Raw genomic sequence first — 23,913 nt, 5'->3', positions numbered from 1 at the left:
GTCAGGCATTTTTTATTACAGTGGGCTCCCTTTAAGATGAACATGAAAGAACTATAGAAATCTGTGCCACATTTTAAAAGTTCAGCTTGATGCAAGTATGGTGACGTTGAACAAAATATAGTACAGTTTAGGGAACCAGAAACAATATATAAATGAAGAGGAGTTTTAAAAAAAACTTGGAGAGTGCGAAATAGCAATTTTGAGACCAAATCGAATAAGAATTGAATTGTGCCAGTAACAAATCAAATTAAATGTCAAATATTTTTCAAATAGTTTTTGAATAATGAACAGCCATTTCTGGAATCAATATAAAATGATGTTCACATCCTGTTTTTCATAACGTTAGCAAGTTTCTGTCATTACATTGCACATTATGAAGCATTGTTTATTTAAAGCATTAATGGAGCATTAAGAATGAATAAGTAGTTTCTGCGCATTCAGAGGACTCTTCAGAGAGTGTGAATGATCACTGCATAGCCGTTAATATACGGCTTCCTAAAAGACGCAGCCTGCTCCACTATGTGAGTTATTGTGTTTTATGCCTATACTGCGCATGTGTTGATAAAATTTATCCTACTTTTGCTCCAATCTTATCCATTTTCATTCTGCACAGTTTACATTTTAAAATATTCTAATGCTATGAAAAAAATATTCGTATTTGCGAATAGTGGCTATGTTGCTCCTTGCAATGCCTCACAAAGCCTAACACCATTTCACATCATGAAAAATTAGGACTTGTTCACATTTATGCCATATACAGTACCTGTGTACAAAAAAAAAATAATAATGAAATGTTACTTGAGTTAGAATAGTTAGTATCATCATCATCATCAGCCTATATTTATGATGATGATACTATTTTATGAAATGTTACTTGAGTTAAAATAGTTAGTATAGTAATTGATAAATAGTTTCACTTAACTACTCACAACTGAGAACCTACTCCACGATATCAAAAATGCTACTATATGCTTTGCATTAAGTTTCTTGGGCAAATCAGGACTTTTAGGTATCAAACACAGCATAGCAAAAATTATACATTGGGTGTTATGGAGGTGGGCATTGCTAGCCAGTGTGGCATTGCAGGAGTTCTCATTAACCAGAAAAAAAATTAATTGGGAACTAAACAAATGTCCCCAAGCTCTTCAACTTAGACTTCATTAAGATAATTCATTTTAAAGCAGGTCCACTGTATAACAAATGACTTTGCCTGAATTTAAATGCCTAGTGTAAAATTTTATGTCTCTGTATTTCTAGCTGTGTGTTATTTTCCATAATGACTTAGACATTTAATTATATATCACACATATGATTTTGGGAATTTAGCCATTGCCACAGTATGCACAATGTTTCATGTAATTTGTGCCAAGCCGAAGAATGTGGTACAGTGTAGGTGAATGAGATTACTGGCATATTTAAGGCTGGTAATCGCATTCTAAGTTTTGGGGACCTTTGGCATTAAAAGGCTAAATGCACATTACAAACATTCAGTTATGTACGTAGTGGTCTGTTTCTACTATATCTTCAACTTTTACATTCTGATGTGCAATTTTATGGCTACTTCTTCAGAGCTTTTGTTGAGGACTACTCTGTTGATGGTGAAATAGGTGTTGGTGTCTGGAATAATGTGGTGCATAATGCTTGGTCAGAAATGTGCCTTTTAATTCTCTTATGTTGTGGTGTGCAGTAAGTAGGTTGTGATGTATTGTGGTGTTCTGAGCCACACTTGTCCCTCACTGTCGGTGCTCCTGTCTGTGTTTTTTCCCTGCCTGCTTTTCAGGGATTCTGGGAGCTATGACGATGGCAAACATACACGTACAAGTAATGAACCTCCTTTTTGACCTGCACCTGCACACTCAAGATTTCTGCAACACACAATCACACTCGCAGCATTTTTATGCATCCTCGGGTGCATGCATGCACCTTGTATTTTTCAAAGTTTGCTTGAGCATATTTTGGTATTGTTTGAAATATTGGAATGGTATGAATGAAGAATGCCAATTTATTGTGACCTTTTCTCAAAGGTGTTGTCAATGTACAATGTCAGGTGCAGTCGGTGTACAAACCTTCAAACCATGTCAGCTTCGGACAAGTGTCTTTGGCACAGTGAATTTTTAGATGGCTGCTGTGGCACTGCATTCCTGGCTGGAAAAATGTTGCACGCAAGCTGCAGAAAGCACCTTCTATTGTGTGTTATTTTCCAAAGTGCATAGATATTGAACAAGTTTGAGTGTGGTGCATGAGAAAGTACACAGCAGGTAATTTGTATCAATTAATGTGGATAACATGCTAATTGTCCTGATTTTCTTAAGATAATTTCACTATGTACTTACTGCTTTCAGGATAACGAAAGCAGCAGTAGTGCTTTCAGAGCATATTACTGTTAAAATACGTAACCACATAAAGCCAACAGAAAACGAAGCCAAGGAAAGCATTGGGGAAATTAAGTGTAGTTGAAATTGGAATGTAGAAAATAATGAAGAAAAGGGAAATGAAAGTGGACGAAAAAATAATTTGTCGCCGGCGGGAGCCAAACCCGCAACCTCCGCATTACGCGTGCGTTGCACTACCAATTGTGCTACGGCGACGGCTATCAATTCATCCACTAACTTGGGTATTTATGTTTACTAGATCTAGCCCTAGGAGTGTTAGCCAGCGCCACTCAGAACCATGGTGGGCGGATGTGGAACATCCTTTTTGCCCAATGGCTTCACGATACACGTGATCTTGGGCAAGCAGGCACGTGGCTAATAAACCCTCGCATGCTACCTAATGACATCAAGGTTGCCAGATTCGAGACCCTCGTAATGAAATACGAAAGAAGAATGGGAACCAAGAAGCTCGTTGATGCTTCGCCTTTCGGGTGAAACTGCGACATTTTGATTAGTCATAACCAAAAGGATGTTCCATATCCACCCACCATAGTTCTGAGTGGCGCTGGCTAACACTCCTAGGGCTAGATCTAGTAAACATAAATACCCAAGTTAGTGGACGAATTGATAGCCGTCGCCGTAGCACAATTGGTAGTGCAACAGACGCGTAATGCGGAGGTTGCGGGTTCGGCCCCCGCCGGCGACAAGTTATCTTTTCGTCCACTTTCATTTCCCCTTTTCTTCATTATTTTCTACCTTCCAATTTCAATTACACTTAATTTCCCCGATGCTTTCCTTGGCTTCATTTTCTGTTGGCTTTATGTGGTTATGACTAATAAAAATCGAGCCCCTCGGTTCCCGTTCTTCTTTCGTTAAAATGCGTGTATTTCATTCCTGTGTACATGCAAGTGCCAGGGAAATAAAAAATAAAAAAATAAATGGCAGGTTCCAGAGCTGTACTAATTTTTACTCTTTACCGTGTTTGCGCTGCAGGTTTCTTCTCCGGAAGGGGACCTGTTTTCGGCAAGCTGTCGTGGGGATGACATGTACCCGATGCATGATGACGACGATGATCCCGAGTACTACGGCGACACGCGTGTGCACCCACCACCACCAGTCATGGCCACCTCATACCGTGGGGCCGGGAGTAGCAATTTCGACGACTGGGATGATGCTCCCGACCCGTACCTCGAGGACCTATCGCCGCCGCCGCCACACCTTCGGCACCACCCACACTCTGTGGCAGCACAGCGACGGCACCACCATCATGGCCGCCGTCCTTCCGAGTACGACCGTGACGAGTGCGACGACGACCGCAACTATCGGGGTGGGGGCAGCGGGAGTGGTGAGACGGGTCTCCACAGAGGACAGAAGTACCCCGTCAATGTGCTCTAGCAGAGACTTTGCCCTCCTTGAGTCTTGGCTTTTTGACGGTGTCACATTGTCACTGAAGTGACGACGATGCCTGGGCTCCACGACGTGCCATGGCTTGGCAGCCACCGGCAGGGCTAGCGCAATGTCAATGCTTTCTTGCTCGCTGTGTATCCTCTCTAAAGCACAGTTGCCACTTTGTGCAGCCGACTGTCGCATTCTATGACAAAGCCAGCCCCGAAACAGCACGGGCAGGTCACAGACTTGGCTGCCATTGCCACGACGGCTCTTCCTCGGGCAGCAGCGTTATGCACCTGTGCAGCCCATGCGAGGCACCCCTCAACATCCTGCCTTTTTCAACAGCAAGCGGTTGACGTCTTTCGTGAGCAAAAAAAGAAACCGCGTGGTTGTGCCACAGGACCTGAGCATGGTCCTCTTCCCCCACCCCTCCCCTGCCTCCCCAATGTGCAACACTCCTGCATTTGTAATCAAGAGATGATAGGAGAGAACAGATCTCTTCACTGCAACTCTTTCAGCAAGCTCGCCTTACGCGTCCACAACCACCATTCTGCTGCTCAATGCAAAATGCTTTTTTCAAGCGTCTTGCTGCGACACTGTACTGTCCACTGCAAGGATTGTCATGTACACTTTCAGGATACTGGGACATTCCTTGCACGTGCTTTTGAAGCCCTTCTGCGATTTTTCACTGGCCATGGATGGCGCTTCTTTCTCACCCAAGAGTGGACATTTCTCACCACCGAGAAACCGTGAAGAATGTAGGCCTTCAGCTTAGCTTTACTGCTTGCACCTTTCTAGCTCCTTAGTTTCTGGCAGCCTTTGCTGTAAAGCAGCAAATATTTAGGTCAAAGGCCATCACGTCTTACTCTGTGACAGGTAGAAATTTTTCTATTCTTGTTTAGATATGTGCGACTACAGTTCTTGGGGGCTTAGAATTACCTGTGGACACTTGAACTAAGTGACTTGAGACATTACATATGCCAGGGAATTCCCAGACATTCAGGGAGTTTTGTTTCTGTTGCAATTTTTGTACATTAGGTATGTTCCTTTTGTCAAGCGACATTCTTTCCTAGCGACAGCTACCACTTTTCTTAGCTTAGATTTCTTGTGGAAGGTTTTAGAAAAAGTTGCTAGGTGTTTTAACATTGTTTTTAATTTTGAATTGCATTTTGTCTCCACTTCAGTTTGTTATGACCGTTTTTATTTGAGTCACTTGATGTCACCAGTGCCTGTTAGGCAAATTTTGTGACCTTCATGCTATACATAACCTGCTGTTTTAAATCCATCATTTCGCCAAACACACATTTTACTGACTTTAATATTGTTTAATATGACTTTAATATTGTTTAGGTTAGGTTCGTGTCTCGAGACTACTGTTTTTTGTAGATTTGACAAGGCAACAGAGCCTTTAGTTTGATTTTAAGGTTGGTGATCTGTTAAAATTTAGGTAATGCTGCTAAGTCGAAGAATGTACTACATATGCTTATTTGAGACCTTTACTCATGGTGTCATAATTTTTCAGGCGCTGCTGTTATTTTCTTGAGCCCTATTCTATACCTTTTGTTTATCAGCCATTTACACTGCAAAGCCTGATAATTACAATTATATACATATATTTTGTTTTAAATTAGGAGTGGCTAATTGTGTTGCTGCATTGGGCTCAGACTCGAGCCTCTTTTATCAGTCTTTCAGTTAAGGTCATAATAAATTTTTTTAAAGTTTGACACTTGGAACGTTTTTCATCACTGTTATATGCCTGTAACTTATAAAACTATCAGCATTATGTCTAGTCGCCTCTCTGGACGAGAGCACTTCTCAGCAACAGTCTTTTAATGCACAGGAAACAGTGTTGGTTTGTGTTTTTCACTAGAATTAAATTCTGTAACCATAAGAATTCTTCTTTTTTTTTTAGAAGTTGTGCACGGATAAACTTTATGAAATTAGCTTCATAACTAGAGTCTTTTCACATTGCTCTTAGGTCGGTAGGCCGTCTCAGATAGTGCACGTCTGTGGGAAGGGAGGTGGTTTTGACAAGTCAGGAAAAGAACTTCGATGGTGTGTTGAGCGCAGGAACAGACTTTAGAGGTAGCACTTCACACTTTCTAAGCTCCATGCATACCCTAGCTATTTGCTTTTATTCAAGATATTCTTGGGGATGACCGACTTTGCAGAGAGCAGGCCAAGATTTTTATGGAATTATTTGTTGTTTTTTTGCCATTGGCCTCCAGGCAATAGAATTTTTTTTTTATATATCGGCTAGTTTGGCATTACTGTTAAAGGTACCTTAGTGCAAGGTTCAAGACAAACACAGGGCACAGAAAGACAAGCACAAGCACTTCCCATGACCGTTCCTTTAGTGGCAACATTTCATTGGTCAGCCGAGTTTGTTTTGCGGTAGATGCTTAGGTGTGGTCTACGCACACGGTTTTTATTGTTTTTCTACATGTAGTATTGTACAATCATGTTTGAACAGCTGTTTTTCATGGCTCTTATCAGCCTTTCACTTGTTTCATTTGATGAAAATTTGCGTGTGGTGCACATCTTCAATGTGTTTGTCGTTATAGTTGACCTTTATTGATTCAATTCTTGCTGGACATGCAAAATTGATTCAAATTACCACAAGTTTATATGATATGTCTATATCAGGCATAAGTGCTTATTCTTTAAATCTTGAGCACTGCTGAACGAAAAGTAAAATTAGCCAGGGTCAGATAAATGAAGGTTGACTTCATGCTTGCACTAGTTTATCTTTAAATATATACTTTACTTTTTTTTAAGTATTAGTAGGCTTTTGTGATCTTTTTTTGTTCATTTTTACAGCAAATTTTTAGCTTTTTCTGCAATGTAATGCTGGACAATGCCATGATACCAATTCACTTACTTTTAAGCTCGACCATGCTGTTAAGAGGCTTTAAGGTGCTCTGCTTAAATGGCTCTAATTCTGTTCTTTGTGGTACCATGATACCAGATGCTGCAGAGTAGACTATGAAAGAATGTTGTTCAATTTCTTTTCTGTGGAAGCACTTAGTCCAGTATTGATGCAGTCCTGATTGCATGCAGGTTACAAACTTTACTGCTACCAATGATAGTGTTTGCACGCAGGTACACCTACAGACGTGCCACCTGTATGCCTGAGATGCACATAGACAGAAGTGTGTCAATGAAATTGCTGCACCGTATATATAAATATGTATATTACCAACTGTAGCTGGAGGGACATGAACAGGATTGCCCTGTGGCAACTCTTTGTCTGTTGAAGCTGCCTTACAACTGCGACTCTGTGACGGAGACTGACTGCTCATGTTAGGTGGGCGCAAGGACGGCCAAAGCAAGAACAGTGTGATGTCTTTTTGATAAAGCTCTGCTATCCTTGCCTCTACATTCTAATATCAAAACCTGTTATAACTGGTTGCAGGACACTCACAGTTACTGCACTTGTGCTCGACAAGGTTTTTAGCTCCGCCCACTAAGCCTTCATTTCTGGATTTCAAGTGAAAGCAAACACTTGGGAGACTTTAGAGAATATTAGCGGCAACATCTCAAGGAGCCAGCCAGAGACGTCGACTTGCCAAGGGGAAGCTCCTGTGAAGCACATAGGGTGCCAGTTTACATAAATAATGTTTCATAAAAAGTTTGTTAGCATCCTTTGTGGTGTCCTGGCTTCATTTAAGAAAAACAGCATGCACTCGAGACCAAGGTACAACTCTTGGATATTAACTGCATTTTACAGTATGGAAATGCAGGTGTCGTATATCCTTTGGTGGTATGTCTGCGTGTGATGAGTCCACTTGCAAATTATTTTTTCTTTTGCGCATAAATTTATCTAATCATGAAAAAACATTTCACTCTTAGTTATGAAATTTGTGGGGCACAAGAGGGTGACACCAGCTGTTGAAGATGATGCAGTTCCCCAACTCGCTTAATGCTGGATTACTTATATCAATTTCAATACAGCTGTGGCTACATTTAATCTTGCTGCACGAAACTGAGCTCTAATCGCATAGCAAGCTTGCTTTGATGTTTTATGACGCATCTTGCTTCAAAGTCATAAGCTTCATCACATGAGCTGTTTCTTAGAATAAAAACGGCTACTACATCAGCTGCACATTCTGCTTCTTTTATGGTAAACATTTGTATCTTTGATTAGGTATCGATCTTTATCGTGTGCTGATGTGAATGAGTCAATTTTTTTTCTTGACCTTTAAGAATCCCTAACAAGGTTTATGTTCAAAACAGCCCCCCCCCCCCCCCCTTGCTTAATTATCTTGCAATCATTCCACATCTATACCCTGTAAGCTAGACTTGCAACATTACAATCACTTCTTGAAAGTGTAGAAATTCACGCAGCTCATTCTGATTCCCTACAGCAGAGCTTAGACTGTTTTACTGATTTTTCAGACATGTTTTTTAATGACATAAAAGGACACAATCATGAATATTTTGTTAGGATGACCCATTACGTTTTTGTCTATGCAAAATGTAGTGTTTTAATCAAAGCAACGAGGACTGTGTGAAGTAAAATTCCTTTGTCTGGAGAAATATGCTTAATCTTTTATTTTTTATTTTTTGGGAGTGCGACAAGATAAAATATTGCACACAGAAAAGTTGTTGGTGACTGAGCAATGGAAAGGACATGTATTGTGGGTACAGCAGCAGGTGCAGTTGTTAAATTGGTTAAAAGAAATTTGGTGCCATAATTGCCAAGTTAGCTTTAATTGCAGCTTGCCTAACTTTTTTTTTTTTATGTCTGCTTGCACAAATACAAATCTTTGCATAGATCAGCTTCAAGCCCCTATATGAAACACTTTTTGTTCCATATCTGCCAAGAGCAAAATTCTATAGATGCGAGTGCTATCTGTCTCATTTTTTTTTTTTTTTTTTTGGGGGGGGGGGGGGGGGCAATAGCTAGGTTGTTCAAGAGAGAGCTAGTTTGGTTTGTGATAAAACCAGGTGCACTCACAATTTTATTTACATGGATGAGTTGGATGTACAGTTGTACAAGTACATGCCAGGTGACTGGCAAGAATGCCCACTGTTTACATTTTCATTGCACACACGGCTTGCCGCAATTGTAAACACAGTGTGCATAATCTTTCAGCACTTTATCGGCTGTCCTTGTTACTGTTATGCGGGCAGATATTGTTTGGTGACTTGCAGAGCAAATCATTATAGTAGAACCTTGTGATAGTGACCCTGTGGACAGTAAAACTCTGCTTGAAAACGGGCACAAACCCTGTGTGCATTTTGTATGTTCTCTATGGTGAAATGGCTCTGTATATTAAACTGCCAAACCTAGCAAATCTGTGGCAGCGAGAAACATTTTCCCTTCTGTTGCAAAAAAGCACACCCCCTCAGAGGGGCCATTGTGTTGACATCCGTACTTGTGGCTTTAGTTGCACACGACATGAAGTATAGTTCTTTTCGTATATGGCTTAGCACGTTTTAACCTCACTATTTGACTTATTAATATCGGTTGATGGGCTAATAAGCATTTCCTCTTTAAGTTTTGAGGCAATCTTCTTGGTTAGAGTAAGGATTCTCGAGTAGCTCACTCGTTTGTCATGGGCATACTATAACATGGTTCTACTGCGTAGTGTCATGTAGTGTCACCACTGCAGAGCTTAGTTTTGTTTTTCGAAAGAATGCAAAAACTTGATGCCTGCTTAATGAATTTTTATGTTGAGTAAATGGGCAAAGATATACTTGGGACATGCAGCTGTAAAAAAACTAAGTGCTTGAGGTTGAAGCAAAAGAGATAGCTGTCCTAGGCGAAACAAAGTCACTCATGGTGTCGGGAGCACAACTAAAACTTGCTCAGGACATCACAGCCTTTCCAAGGATGCAGAGATGTGACACAAATGTAACATCGACCTAAACTTTGTAGCAATGCATACACGAGTGTAACAGCCTTTAGCACTGATAGTCCTTTCATTGTCTCTAACTGGTGTTTACACGTGGCATTTCTTTCGCATTTTCCTAGCACACACCATATGTAGACACGAGGATGTTGCATCATCATGTCCCACATTCTTTTTTAAGCTTCACTGGCGACGATGCTGTGCTGAGAAGCAAGTGCAGGCCTCTTGCTTTTCCATGTAGTCTCCCCTCTCGCCCAGGCACGCTAGCAAAAGTGAGCACTGACCACCATGGTCTCTGGTATGCACTCATGCTGAGCTAGCTGCTAGAACTGTACCTGCTGACCTCAGTGACTTTCTTCTTCTCCTGGGGACTTTCTCTGTACACACGCGGTGGCCCTTCGTGGCACTGGGACCCTGACCGTTCATCGAACAACCAGCCTCAAATGTCTCCTGCGCTTTTCTCTCTCTTGTTATGTCCAGTGACGACTGACCCACAGTGTGTATATGTGTGCATCAGGCTCTTTGAGTGCTTTGGTTCATATGTTCTTTTGTGGGACTTGGTCGTTCTTCTCCTACCTGTTCACTTGTGCGTGTTGAATTTCCTCAGGCACACCGAGTGCCATGCATGGAAATGGTCTGAGTGCCTGTGTGTTTTGTGTGCATCGCTTGCACTTAGGTGAATGTTCACGGAGAGAGTGCTGTGTTGTAAAGAGTACTATGGCTCACAGTATGAGTGGCGTGTTTAGCGTGTTGATGCTTCGCTCCCCATTCCACTTATTTGGCGAGCAGTGTTGCGTTTGCATGTGTGAGCTTCATGGTGACCATGTTCACGCGCAAGACAATAGCAGCACCGATCAAACATGTTGCAATACTGCAAGCGCAGGACTGGCCGTGAGAAAAGTGGGTTACGTGATGGAAACGCTCAGTTCTTTTGATTCAAAAGGAAAATGCTGCAATTACAGTGTTCAGGAGTGCCACCGTCCTTTTGCAGATCGGGGCAGTCTTATGATAATATCAAGTTTTGTCACGTAGGGTGGCTACAGTGAGTACATGAATCCCTGTGTGCCAGCATTTCACTGTGACCGAGAATGAGTGCACACAGATACGCCACCATCTAGAATTGCCATAGGAAGAACCAACAGGAAATAAATTCCGCGCTGCACTTTTGCTCTCGGGAGTGCTAGTGGCTTATTTCCCACCCTGTCAATTTTGTAAAACAAGAAAAAAATGATGGTTGTGATGCAGGTTACATCGCATGTAGCTTAATTAGTCGCCCTCCTTTCTGAGTATGGCATTTACGTATGCTCTGTAGAGTTCCCATCTTCCATGAGTAGCAGCAGCATTTTGCTCACAGTTCTTTTAACCTTTATTGTTATCTTTTCTTCACTCAGTTGTGACGCGAGGTCTGCGCTGCCTGTGTGGCACAGGTGTGTGGGTGATTTGTACATATGTGTACGCCAGAACATGTCGGTTTCTCTCAAACTCTCTCTCTCTCTCTCGTTCTTTCTCTAGCTCTGGCACTCTTTCTCTGCAGTTTTCTTTCCCCAGCAATGTTTGAACTACTAAGAGACTTCCTTTCCCACCCTCTTGTAAAACGTGCAACGTTTGAGGTTTTCTACTCATACTCTCTTTCGATGAGAAAAAAGGCAGGTATATATATATATATATATATATAAATATATACATACAGGCAAGTGCTGATGCTAATCGAAATCTGTGTGGATGAAGAGCGTATGCTCCTTGCTTGCACACCTGAGCGTGCTTTGTTGGGGAATGTGCTTTGCTTTTTTTTTTTTCTTGAACAAACCGTTTTCATAATGAAGGCTCCTGCAAGGAAACTGCGTATATGTATATAGTACATATACATGTATACGCGCAGTGTAATGTATAAATACGAAACAAAACCTTTACGGCAGTTTGTAAATAAAGACATTGCCAAACACCATGTGTGCTGTCATTCCTGGCATGAAAGCAGGTGTTCATGTTTCAGGCTATGATGCTTGCATTCAAGTCGGCTTGCAAAATGCAAGTGGAACTAAGCAGAAATTTGATTATTAGGTTCCCGGTATGCTGGCATGAGGATTTCAGAGTTTAGTTTGCACATAGCACACAGCATGGTGCTATTGTTCCAAAGGAGTACATTCAGCTTAGTGGTGCTGCAGCGGCTGAACAGATATGTTGCAACGACGCACTTCAGCCTTTTGGCTCTGTCTTTTTTTTCACAGTGGAATATGAACCCTCAGTGACACACTGCAAACTTGCATAAATATCACCTACAGTGATGGATATGGTACTGTTGAGCAAGAGACCATAGGTTTCAATTCCAGCCACGCTGCTTGGCCATGTACTTTGTAGGGCAGAATGCAAAAATGTTTTTGTTCTGTGCTTTGGATGCAGAATAAAAATTTCACGACTGTCGGTGGTAACGCGTTGGCATTGAATCGTTATAGCGAGAAAACGTATTGTCACCGTAGAAACAAGTTATGTACGAAGTGTGTACTGCAGCTGGAATCCTCTCTTGTGCTTCCCTAATAACACTCGATGCCATCTAGTGCCACTGCCGTGAAGCTTGCGCGTGGCCTCCGAAATGCATGGCGCGCCAGTGCGTGTAAATGCTGAGGAACTTGTCATGCGGCTACCAGGCTCTTCTCCAGTGTTTACTTCTGTACACGCTGCGCCATCTAGTGGCACTGTCGAGAAGTCCACAAGTGGCCTCCGAGACGAGCAGCATGGTGCGCTAGTGCTTGGGAACTCTGAAAATTGTTCCCTTAAAAGCTGCACGCCCAGTGGCACATACTCAGTTGTCCAAGTTGGCGAGAAGTTGATTGAAGAGCAGCTCATACCCAGTGCATTCATGGCGCAGCTCACTAAAGCGTTGGTGTGGAATACATTAATTGAAAAGCGGCACGTACCCAGTGCATTTGTGGCACAGCCCGCCCCAGGAAGCACGCAGCTAGCTAGTAGAATATGGTGAAAACTAACAAACACATATACACATTTGAGAGAGAGAGAGAGATTTTAATGAAGAGAAGGGAGGAGAGGTCGGCCTGGAGAGCGTGTCTCTAGCCTGCTACTCCTCACTGGGGTAAGGGGAAGTGGGAGATACAGAGAGAGGTAGGTGACAGGTGATTATGATATCGTACAATGAGCTACTATTTACACACGTTGTCCAATACGCGGTTGTGCACGTTTCACACACTACACGCAGGAGTAGTGTTGTCTACACAGAATGTCATCCCACAAACACATTTCGCGCACTGCACACTGCACAGTTCCTAGAGACGACCGTCTAAGCCCGTCTCACACATAAAGTTCAAAAGTGATCGTATGGTGCGCTGGGCATGATCAACGCTTCTCCATGCGCCTAAAACCTTGGCTTCCGAAAAGGGGTGGGAGTCCAAACAGTCAACACTACGTTTTAGTGTCCTTCGCTCGGTCGCATATTGAGGGCACACGCAAAGTATGTGTTCTATTGTCTCGGGAGTGTGACAGACGCTACAATCAGGGTCCCGTTCTCGTCCAATCTTGTGAAGGTATTTGCGAGTGTACGCCACACCAAGCCGTAATCGATGGATAAGTGTTTCCTGGCCTCTCCGCATCCGAAGTGGAAGTCAGAATCGCAAACCGGCGTCAAGTCTATAGAGGCGCTCTTGTCGATGTTCGGGGTTGTCCCATTGTCGCTCCATAGACGTTTTGATGGAGTTGTGTAGCAAGGCGTTGATGTCGTAACGGCAAAAGGGAAGTTTTATAATCTTCCCGTCAGTGTGCGCCATTTTTGCTTCCGCGTCAACCTGCTCATTTCCGGCTATTCCACAGTGGCTGGGAATCCACTGCAGTGCAATGGTATGTCCGGATTCAGACGCCTCAGTAAGCATAGCCATGATGTCGTAGATTAGAGGGCTATATGCGCTTCTGGGATTCATATAATTGCTTATGAGTTGCAGCGCCGGTTTCGAGTCGCAGAACACTGTCCAGTTAGCGAGGTTTTGTTGTACTATGCAGCGGACTGCTTCTCGAATACCGGTCAACTCAGCTGCTGTAGACGATGTTTTGTGTCCTATCTTGAACCGCTGCGTAATCCCCATTGCAGGTACCGTGTAAGCTGCCGCAGAAGAGGTCTGTGTAACAGAACCATCTGCAAAAACATGTTCGGTATATCCGTACTTGTAAGCAATGTAGGATAACGCGAAATGTTTGAGACCCACAAGCGGCATTTTCGACTTTTTCGTTATTCCGGGGATTGAGATTTTCACCGTCGGCTTTGCCATCGTCCAGAGTGGAGCTTCCGGTATGCCATGTGGTGCGAAGTCCGACGGCAGTAGATCCCGTTGCGACAATACGGCTCCTGAGTAGGCGGCGTCAGGCCGTATACTTGTGACATTTGTCAGTGAATGATTCCTATGCCTTGTCAGTAGCCTTAAATGCACTCGCATTGGCTCATGTTGCAGATACACTCGAGCTGGGCATGCGCGTGCCTCTGCAATATTGCCCCATGTGGAAGTACATCGTGGTAACCCTAGGCAAATTCTTAGTGCGCGAGCCTGAGTGCCTTCAAGTGTGCGGAGGGCAGATGAACTAATCCCAGAAAGTACAGGTGCGCTGTAGCGGAGGTATCCAACAAAAAGTGCCTGGTAGAGCTGCAGAAGAGATGATTGGGATGGCCCCCACGATTTTCCAGACATATGTCGAATGATTTGTGCAAAGCTGTCCAGCTTTTTTCTCAATGCAGAGATGTGTTTCGACCAAGATAAGTCACGGTCGATGGTGACTCCGAGAAACTTATAGTGGGTTACCGAAGGTATAATCTTGCCATCAATCATGACGGGGTAGCAGGCCATTGACTTCCGCGTAAATGCCATGGCGGCACTCTTAGTCGGTGAGAGATGAAGTCCACGACTATTTAGGTATTGCGACGTTATTGACACTGCACGCTGTAGCTTCGTTTGTACTTGTAAGCGCGTTAAGCTCGTTGTCCATATACAGATGTCATCTGCGTACACAGAGACCGAGACTGCGCCTATGAGTTCTTTGATGAGTCGAACGAGAACAACATTAAATAAGGTTGGGCTCAGTACACCTCCTTGAGGCACCCCACGGTAGACGGGATGGTTCCTTGTATGGCCGTCTAGAGTTGTCATAAATATTGTTCTCTCTCGAAGATAGCTGGCTATCCACTGATGCATACGGCCACCAATGCCATATTCTTCAAGGGCATCTAAAATTGCATCATGTAGAACATTGTCAAATGCACCCTTGATATCCAGAAAGACAGCAGCCGTCAGTCGACGGCGACGTTTCTGATGTTCAACAGTCGTTACTAGATCAATAACGCTGTCGATTGACGACCTACCCTTTCGGAAACCTGTCATCGCATCTGGATATATATTACGCTTCTCCAAAAACCATTCTAGGCGCATCAAAACCATCCGTTCCATGCTTTTTCCTATACAACTGGCAAGCGCCACTGGTCTGTAGGAAAGCATATCATGGGGTGACTTGCCTGGCTTCAATAATGCCACGATCTTGCTTGTCTTCCAATGTGCAGGCACAGTTCCCGAGGCCCAAGATAGATTATATAAAGCCAGAAGCTCTTCAGTCGCTCGAGGGCCCAGATGGCGTAGGGTAGAATAGGTAATGCCATCAGGCCCTGGCGCACTTGAGTGTATTGAAGAAGAGAGCGCAGCACGTAGCTCTTGTAGCGTGAATGGAAGGTCGAGACGATCGTATCCACATTTGGGTCATGGTATCCACATTTGAGTCTCTACCATGCCATACACCCTGCGCTGTATTCTTATAAATGCCCACACTGTGATCAATGTGCAACGCTTTACCACATGATATGGGCTTGCGCAAGCACACCACAGCTCGTACCCATAATACACCCCACCACACGGCAATAGGCGGCAGCACTGTCCAGCTCCGACTCAAGGGACCAGCTCAACCTGGTCAACCGAGCGAGATGGGCAGCTAAGGCCGCTGGACTCCTGGACTGAGGGGTCCACCTACTACAGACAGGAGGAGCTACCTACGCTCGCGTGCTCTTTTGCGTATTCTCTCTCTCTCTACCTCCCAGCTTGATCTAGCTATACAAATTGTGCATCACAATGATTCTCTTTTAAAATCAAGTAATTCATGTAGGAGAAATTAAGAGAGTACTGACACAACATTGTGTCCCACTTTTGTGCTTCTTTAGGTAGTTGCTGACCCAACAATTATGACATGGAGTCAATTCCTTGAGCACCACAAGTAATTAGTACATCACATTTATGCAGCTAATTTAAAATGTTCTGTAAGTGCAACACTATTTTAGACATGAATCAGGAACTATTCACATCACCGAAACCATAGTTGGCATGCATGCGGTGTCACAAACAAATCAAGCACGAGCCAGTTGGCTGAATGTTAGTTGATGGTGATATTATGACCTTTTCACTAAAAGCCATCAAACTGATCCTTCCAATTAGGCACTTTTTGAAATGCAAGAGGACTTTCTCCCCTGTTTACCTATCGAGTGTTGAATGATCTCAGTTGTCACAGCATGATAATAGTGTGTGTGTATGCGTCGGTTGTGTCTGGTACCATGAGACTGCCACATCGAGCTATGCTGACATTAATAGACTTATGTTCCACGTATGAAGCCACACTACACTTGGTGCATGTTTTGAGCTGTCACAACAAAAGGCAATGCATTAATTCTTATTATTTCTGTATTATTAAACAAGGAATTGAGGCTCCATAGCATAATTATTGAGTTAGCAGCTATCCATTATTGGTATAAAAACGAAACAAACATTTGGTGGTATACTCCTAAAAAAAAAGTACTCCCTCGTCAGCACGCACAAGCGATGGCAAAACAACCTCATCATCATTCTTATGATGTCAAATTCACATTGGATATGGTAAATTTCAAAAGGGAAAGGCCATTTTCCTTGCTGACAAGTAGCACAACACAAAACTCTCTTTCCTGAAGTTGACAACATATAAACATCGCAATTTGGCAAGCTAGAGTTCAGACATAATTATAACTAAACTAAAAAAGCTATTATAGTTTCCACCAATAAATGCAAGTATAGCTCACTTTCGTAGTATATGTCTGAAAACACGGTATGAATTCTATGTAATTAAGGTTATAAAATGTGTCTCATTTACCTTTGAGTCGCAGATGATGCTCAAGCAGCAGTTTTGTCAGCCAGTCTGCTACTGTTTTGGAAGAGTGTGGTAGCATATTAACTCACGTTGGGTCATTCCTATAGCTTTTGAAATTCAGACAACACTGATCAGCTGATGCAGGTAGCACAAACGGCTGTTTAAATTAGAATAGCAATATAATTGCACATTGTCTGCGTATAACTCGGCCCGTATATAATGCTTTCAATCACTTTCTGAGGATTTTTTTTTTTTACATAGACTATATTTTATCCAAACATATTTTGACTTCGTATACCAATTTACAGTGTTTCGCACGTTTTCGCCAAATTTTATATTGGGGGCATTCGTAGTTCTCGAAGGCCAACGGGATAAATTCTGCACCGTTCGTAAAACATACTTGTAACGCTCCGCATTGCTTGCTTAGATAAATTACGGCTAAGGCCGTAACTAGTCCACACACTTTGATCTTAGCCTACACGTACATTACTCATAAGCTGCTCCCCAATTTTAGCCAAATATAAACAAGGTACCTTCTTTAGTTCACTGAGGACACCGTGGCAACCAACTATGAACCCCATACGACACTTGAATATTATGTGCAACGCTTTTAATTAAGCCAGAGACGTTTAACCTTCAGCATGTGTTTTACTTAAAATGTGCCCCACTTTCACCAAATCTAAACTCATCGTGACGGATAGTTCTCTCGGGACGTAAGGAAATATAGCTGGCAACGGCCATATGACGCTTTCGAACACACTTGCATTAGATGGATGGATGGATGCAAAACTTTAATGAAAGTCCTGAGGTACGCGACTCGGCGCGCAGCGGGCCGCTCCCACGTTGGGACAGTCAGGCCATGCCCGATCGCCGCTTCGTGGGCCCTCTTGACAGCCCATAGTTGCGCCCCGGCATCGGGGCTCTTGATAGCGGAGAGCTACTTGTCCTCATTGATTTGTTCCGTGCCTCGCAATGAGGGGCAACGCAAGAGCAAATGGTCTAGGCTAGCGAAGTCATTGCAGTGCCTGCAAGAACTACTGGCATAAGTGTCGGGATAAAGCTTGTGTAATAAAGCCGGGCTAGGATACGAGCCTGTTTGCAATAATCTGAGGGTCAATGCCTGCGCTCTATTTAACTTCTTGGGAGGAAGGGGAAGTCTCTCCTGCCGAGATAATAGTGCTGCGTAATTGCGTTATATGTGGTTGGTTGATCTCTGTTCTCCACCACTGCGGGCCGGCAGGGGAGTTCTCCATGGTCGCGGAAAGCGAGACCTCACGCCTTGGAGTGGGCCAGCTCGTTGAGGTTTGTGGGGCCTCCCATGACGGATCCCATGTGAGCGGGGCGCCACGTGAGAGTGTGGGTGGCGATGCTTTTGCTGTCGAGGATGCGACAGGCTTCCTTACACGCGGCGCCAACGCTGAAGGCGCGGATGGCTGCCCTGGAGTCGCTGAAGATATTGGCATGTTTGTCGTCCAGGAGGGCCAAGGCAATGGCCACTTGCTCGACCGCACATGACGACGTGCTTCGTACCAAAGCTGCGTTAACGGTCAAACCCCTGTGGTTGATCGACACTACTGTGAAATTTTTGCTGTTGCCATATTGGGCCGCGTCAACGAAGCAGCTGCCGCCAGGGAGTTCTGTCGCCCGGCGTAGGAGCACCACCGCCCTGGCGTTCCTTCTTTCCACGTTATATTGCGCGGGGCGGGGGATATGATGATGTTGTCTTTCTGCTTTTTCGGAAGGCCATGGTAGGAGTCTTCGACCTTGGCCGGGGGGACGCCCATCTCCGGTAGGAGTCGTCTGCCCGCCGTGGTTCCGGAGAGTCTGAGAATCTGTGCCCTTTCTTGTGCTTCTGCGATTTCTTCCAGTGTATTATGAATCCATCTTTTTTTTTTTTTTTTTTTTTTTGGGGGGGGGGGGGGGGGTGTCCAGATCCTCCTGGGGGTTGTTGGGGGGCTGTTAGGGGTGTGTGTATAAATCCCTGAAAATGTGAAGTTAAGCTGCTGCACGTGAGACTTCCAAGTCTCACGTGCAGCAGCTTAACTTCACGTATTTTGCAGATTCGCTGCGGTGAGCGTGTGAACCGTTCACGGACTTTGCAAAGGAATGCAGACGGGTAGTAACATAAATAGCAACCATTTTCGCAGCAAGTCAGTGCACATGAATAGAGAAACGGACCGCGACTTTCAGCTTTTAGGCGAAGCTTTATACGCTCACCGGCGGCGGTGGTGGTGGTGGCGGCGGCGGTGTGACGCTGAAAAATGGGCCGATCCTGGCGATAGGGCAGAAAGGGTCTAAGCTCAATGGCACATACCAGGGACAAAAAAGAGAGAAAGGAATAAAGAGAGAAAAAGAAAAAGATAAGAGAAATGAAGAAATAGAGAGGAGAGAGACAGAGAAAGATATGAAGAGAAAGAATGATGAGAGAAAGAGAGAAACAAAGAAAGAGAGAGGAAGAGAGAAGAAAAGAAAGAGAGAAAAAGAAAGAAAAAGTGAAAGAGAGAGAGAAACAAAGAAAAAAATAATCACGAAGGTCAGATACACGGCGAGCTTCGCTTACCCTAATTTTCTCGACAGGGGAAGGGCTGGTGATTTTTCCTGGTGAGCGCAATCGCATCGATCGCGCTACACATTATTGACCCTTTTCGCGGCGATCCCGTGGGCGCTGCCATGTTTTATCACGTGATGACGCGTCCATTTCTTGCCTCAACTGCCTCCGTTGCCTCCTTGTTTACAATGGAAGTGTATGACGCCGGCGCGGCTTAGGAAACCTCTGTTTTGGGATATATCGTAGAGGGTGACTGGGTGGACTACACGAAGCTTTGATCACAGCTTCAGAGAACATGCAAAAGCGCTTTCGGAGCTGATTAAGCTATGTCCAAACGGCGCAAGCAGCGTATATGGTGCTTGTTCTAAAAGCGGGGCTAAATATGTATTCCAAGCTATCCTAACATTCCGCTCATTAATTCAGCCAGGATTAGTGTGTTTTGCTCTTTCTTCGTTATTCGGCAAATATTTTGAAGCAGTGGCTCATCAGTTCTGACTCAGTGAAGTTCCTCGGTGCGGCTAATATCTGATTATTTTGTGCCTAATCGCTCGCGGGTGCGTTCAGTTCCGATAGATTTGTTCCGGCTGCGCACAAGGCTTGAAACGTAGCTGTTTTGTACATTGTAATACCTTGTAGCAAATATATATTACAGCTAGAAATTCGCTTACTCTTGTGGACCGTCACAAAACATTCAGCTTCGACCGTTAATTCGTGCGCCATCGGTGTAGTCCGTCTATATATTCAAGTGTGCGCCCACTCACTTATTCTTGATACATTGGCGATATAGTGGGCGTAAGTTTCCCTGCCTTTTGGAACAGATGTGAATAGATAACGTGCGCGAAACTTACTAAGACAGGAAGCGCGCTACTACCTTTGTCATTGTTTAACGAGTGGTATACTCACTGTTGCCGACGTTCTGGGGAAGAAGCCCTTTCTTTGAAGGTTATAGCGATACAAGGTTGAAGGTTATAGCGATAAATTTCTGCATCCTCGAGGAAAGCCATACATGACTAAGTGCCGGTAACATGTTCGGACAGTTGCAGCAGCGGTCCGCGAACTTGGCCACACAGATTCATTCTATTCAGTAGCGCTTTTTTTAATCAGTATTCCCAGCTTTCAAGTATTCTTTTTCATGCTTGTTTCACTTTATGCCAGTCACTATTTTTGCAGCCAACTACTGCACACGTCTTCAATCCACACGATTCAATCTAGCATGATTGGAGCACAGTGTGTTAGCGAAAACTCCGTTGCATTTCCGACAGCTGATCGCACAGAAGCAAGGTAGAAGCGGTAATGGTTTCGTATTCGTGCGCGGTCGCTGAGGAGAGGTATGGCGCGCCGCCGTGAGCGCCATCTCGTTTCTCTAAATCAAACTGCTCCACGAAAAGGGTCAATAAGCTCCCGAGTGCTAAAACGGCTTGTGAAAAAGTTGGCCCGTGCTTCACGTCGCGTGGCACGTGCACGCGCACCATGCAGTTTTCATGAGGCCAAGGACTCAGGAACGAAACGGGTGAATGGTATAGTGAACCTTGCCCCTACTTCTCGTGTCGTGCTTCTTTCTGCCCCGTACGCCTCATCATTCTTCCCTCGAAAACATCCAACATCGAAGTCTAAACAGTTGTTTCTTAACAAAACGTCGTTTTATGGATTGAAGCACAAAAGTAACTGGAACGCCAATGCATCTCTCCGCAAAGTGCGAGAATTAATATCTCGAAACTGGTGTCATCCTGAGAATTCGTTCCAAGTGGATCCGCCTTGCGAACTCCACGGCTAGAATTTGTAAATTGCGATATGGACCATAAAATAATTAGTTAAAACCTAATTAGTGACTTTTTGTTAATTCAATTATGCATTTCAATTTTACAGCAAAGCTGTTTAAGGCTAGGGTTCCATGGAATTTTCATGTGCGTAAGTAAAACCTCAGGTCCCGTGCGAACGCGCTCGTGCCACTGCTCGCGTGTTCGTCGTCGTCGTCTTCCATAGCTGGCTTGTCAGCGTCCATCGGATATGCATTTTAAGTAGATTAGTAACCAATAGGCACCATTTTCAAAATCAGTAGACTTCCAGGTAGATAATAAAGGTTTTTCAAAGATTTGCCGCTCTAGGATCCGCGTCGGCCGTGCCTACGTTCGCACCGCCCTCTCTTTGTCAGTGTTCCAAGTGCTTGCGTATCTAGGTTCCTTTCCTTCCGCTCTCCTGTGGTGGCGGTATATAAAAAAACCTGAAACACAAGTTGCCGTCCTCCATTCTGAATTTCACTTCTCTTCTGTCTAGGGAGGCTGTCGTATTAATGGGGAGGCCGCGTAATAGTCCGGACTCTCGAGGAGCAACGCGCCTGTGAAGAACGACGGCGAGAACAAATGCGAGAGTGCAATCGGCGCCGGCGGGCCGCAAACCCCAATTGTCTACCGATCAAGACAAATAATAACTACCATTCAAGACAATAAATGTGTCAATACCTTAGTTGAAAATTATGTGTAATTTCCGTGTCATGTGCTAAACAGCTTCGCTGGTCGTCCACCTTCACCGAGTGGAATGGCTCATGACGGCTTTTTTTTTTTTTAATTGAAGGGGGGGGGGGGGGGGGGCAAGTAATCTCCGCCTCTTCGAGTAGATCAATTCATGAACTAGAATTGTGCTATCTTCCACAGGCAACCTTTAAACATTTTTGAAAGTGTTCGCTGAAACACACGGTACATAATGACGCGGGTTAGAATCACCAAGCACCGAAGCAAGCATAAGGATTTTCTTTTGTCGTTGAACAGCGGCAAATTACTAGCGGCACATAACCAATGACCCAAGTTGGTGTCATAGAGGTTCATTGAAGGAATTGGAAGGAAGGAAAATAAGAGGTGAAAGGCAGACAGGTTAACCAGGTTAAGTGTCCGGTAGGCTATTCCGCACAGGGGGATGGGGTAAGGACAGAAAAGATTAGAAAACAAGAGAAGATTAAAAAGAAAAGAAAAAGAAACGCATCAGTCCGCACATTCTAGTCTTTCACTAAGTCCTGTTTCTTTTAAAAAGCGTACTAGCGCTTTAAATCAATTAGCATCACGTTATCTCCGTTTGCCCAACCAAGCCCCCTCGATAACTCTGCGTCTGTCAAACGGCGCTCGATCGGCCGTCGCTTTTCCCTCTCCCTATTGGTCGTTTCCACTGAGAGATGGCGCCACCAACGGAGACTAGCTCATGAGTCCTAGAGACCGGATTTTAGGCAAATGCCTTTTTTGTTCCTTGCGTTCCTATCGCCCCATTGTGATATATGAGCATGAATTAGAGGTTAAGAAGGGCTTTTATAGTGCCTATAAATGCCTATTTTGGCGTTTGTGCCTAAATGCCTATTAATGCCTATAAATGCCTATTTTCTAAATCGCACACATATATGAACATTATTTAGCCTCAAGTTTCGCTTTCCAGTGCCGTTAGAGACCATTATTCATGTTACCGGGCAACATTGACTGTTCGGAACTCTATGGGGTTCATCCTAGTCATCTAGTTCAACCAGCTTTCGGAAAAGAACCCCTAGCAGCAGGAAATGGGACGCACCGCGGTTGGCGAATGTGCTACCGCGGAGAGCCGTTAGGGGAAAGGAGTAAAGAGCCAAAGAAGAAAGAAAAATGTGATGTGCATGTGGCTTTTGTTTTGTTTGTAATTTACTTTTTAAGGTGTTCACTGCCGTGGAGCGTTACTTGTCAGCGTAGAAGATCATTCTCAGTGACAAGAGGAACAATTTTGAATCCAAAAATTTGGAAATGGTGGTAGTTTGCTATTGTTTCTACAATCTTCACAGTGATTCTTAGACTACGTTCCGCGTGCTCTGCAAACAGATTTCTTCAAACACGTGCACTTCAAATGGGCGGAAGTGTATTTGGCAGTGTTGGGGCGTTTTGCCTGTACAATTCCGATAATGCCATTGTATATAAGAATTGCCAGAGTTGTACCTAACAGACCTCATGTAAGAACATGTTAATTTCTTAATACATTGTAGTCTCTCTTGTATTTATCATTTGTCTGTTTTTGTAGTGTCTTAACCTAATTGCGTCTGGCAGACATAAAGTAGCGCTTTTTTTAATCAGTATTCCCAGCTTTCAAGTATTCTTTTTCATGCTTGTTTCACTTTATGCAACGCTCGAGTGCAGTGGTCATTGAACATGAATATGAGCAGTGTGCTTGTTGAATTACGCCAAATGATGGTCATTAGTCCAGCAGTTTTATGGGACAATTGCACGGCTATGTTCAACTGTTGGCGCCTTTGTGCCATCATAAACAATAACATCTCTTGTTTTCCTGTCGTAGATACAGGGCGCGCACGTCTTCATTTGAAATTATTTGCATTTATGTAAAAATTTATTGTGCCTATATTTACGACGTTGGAGGCCTAAAACGTTGCTTTGCCTGCCTATTTTTGGCGCCTAAAACGCGCTTCTTTAATGCCTAAAGATCCGGCCTCTAGTCATGACTCCTGCCGTCTCCGTCTCTCCATTACCTCCGCTGGAATCGCAAATCGGGTGCATTGTTTGTGTCGGTTTTCCTCGTGCAGTACGGTCAAACCTAGCAACGTTGGTATGGTCCACGCATTTACACCTTCAGTATAAACCGC

At 44.0% G+C, this 23,913-nt stretch overlaps 1 protein-coding gene across 3 annotated transcripts in view; it reads left to right on the top strand.

Moving 5' to 3' along the window:
- Positions 1–11,564, top strand: part of LOC119443017 (voltage-dependent L-type calcium channel subunit beta-1-like) — a 121,459-nt gene extending 109,895 nt beyond the window's left edge. For all 3 annotated transcript variants that reach the window (XM_037708128.2, XM_037708131.2, XM_037708129.2), the window contains one exon: positions 3,366–11,564. In XM_037708128.2, coding sequence (XP_037564056.1) covers positions 3,366–3,767 — 402 coding nt within the window. In that variant the 3' untranslated portion in view covers positions 3,768–11,564. The remainder of the gene's footprint in view (positions 1–3,365) is intronic.
- The last annotated feature ends 12,349 nt before the right edge of the window (positions 11,565–23,913 follow it).

Source organism: Dermacentor silvarum, chromosome 2 (genome assembly GCF_013339745.2).
Source record: "Dermacentor silvarum isolate Dsil-2018 chromosome 2, BIME_Dsil_1.4, whole genome shotgun sequence".
Taxonomy (NCBI): Eukaryota; Metazoa; Arthropoda; class Arachnida; order Ixodida; family Ixodidae; genus Dermacentor; species Dermacentor silvarum.
Note: the sequence above shows the minus strand (reverse complement) of the source record. Positions and strands in the feature narration are given on the sequence as shown.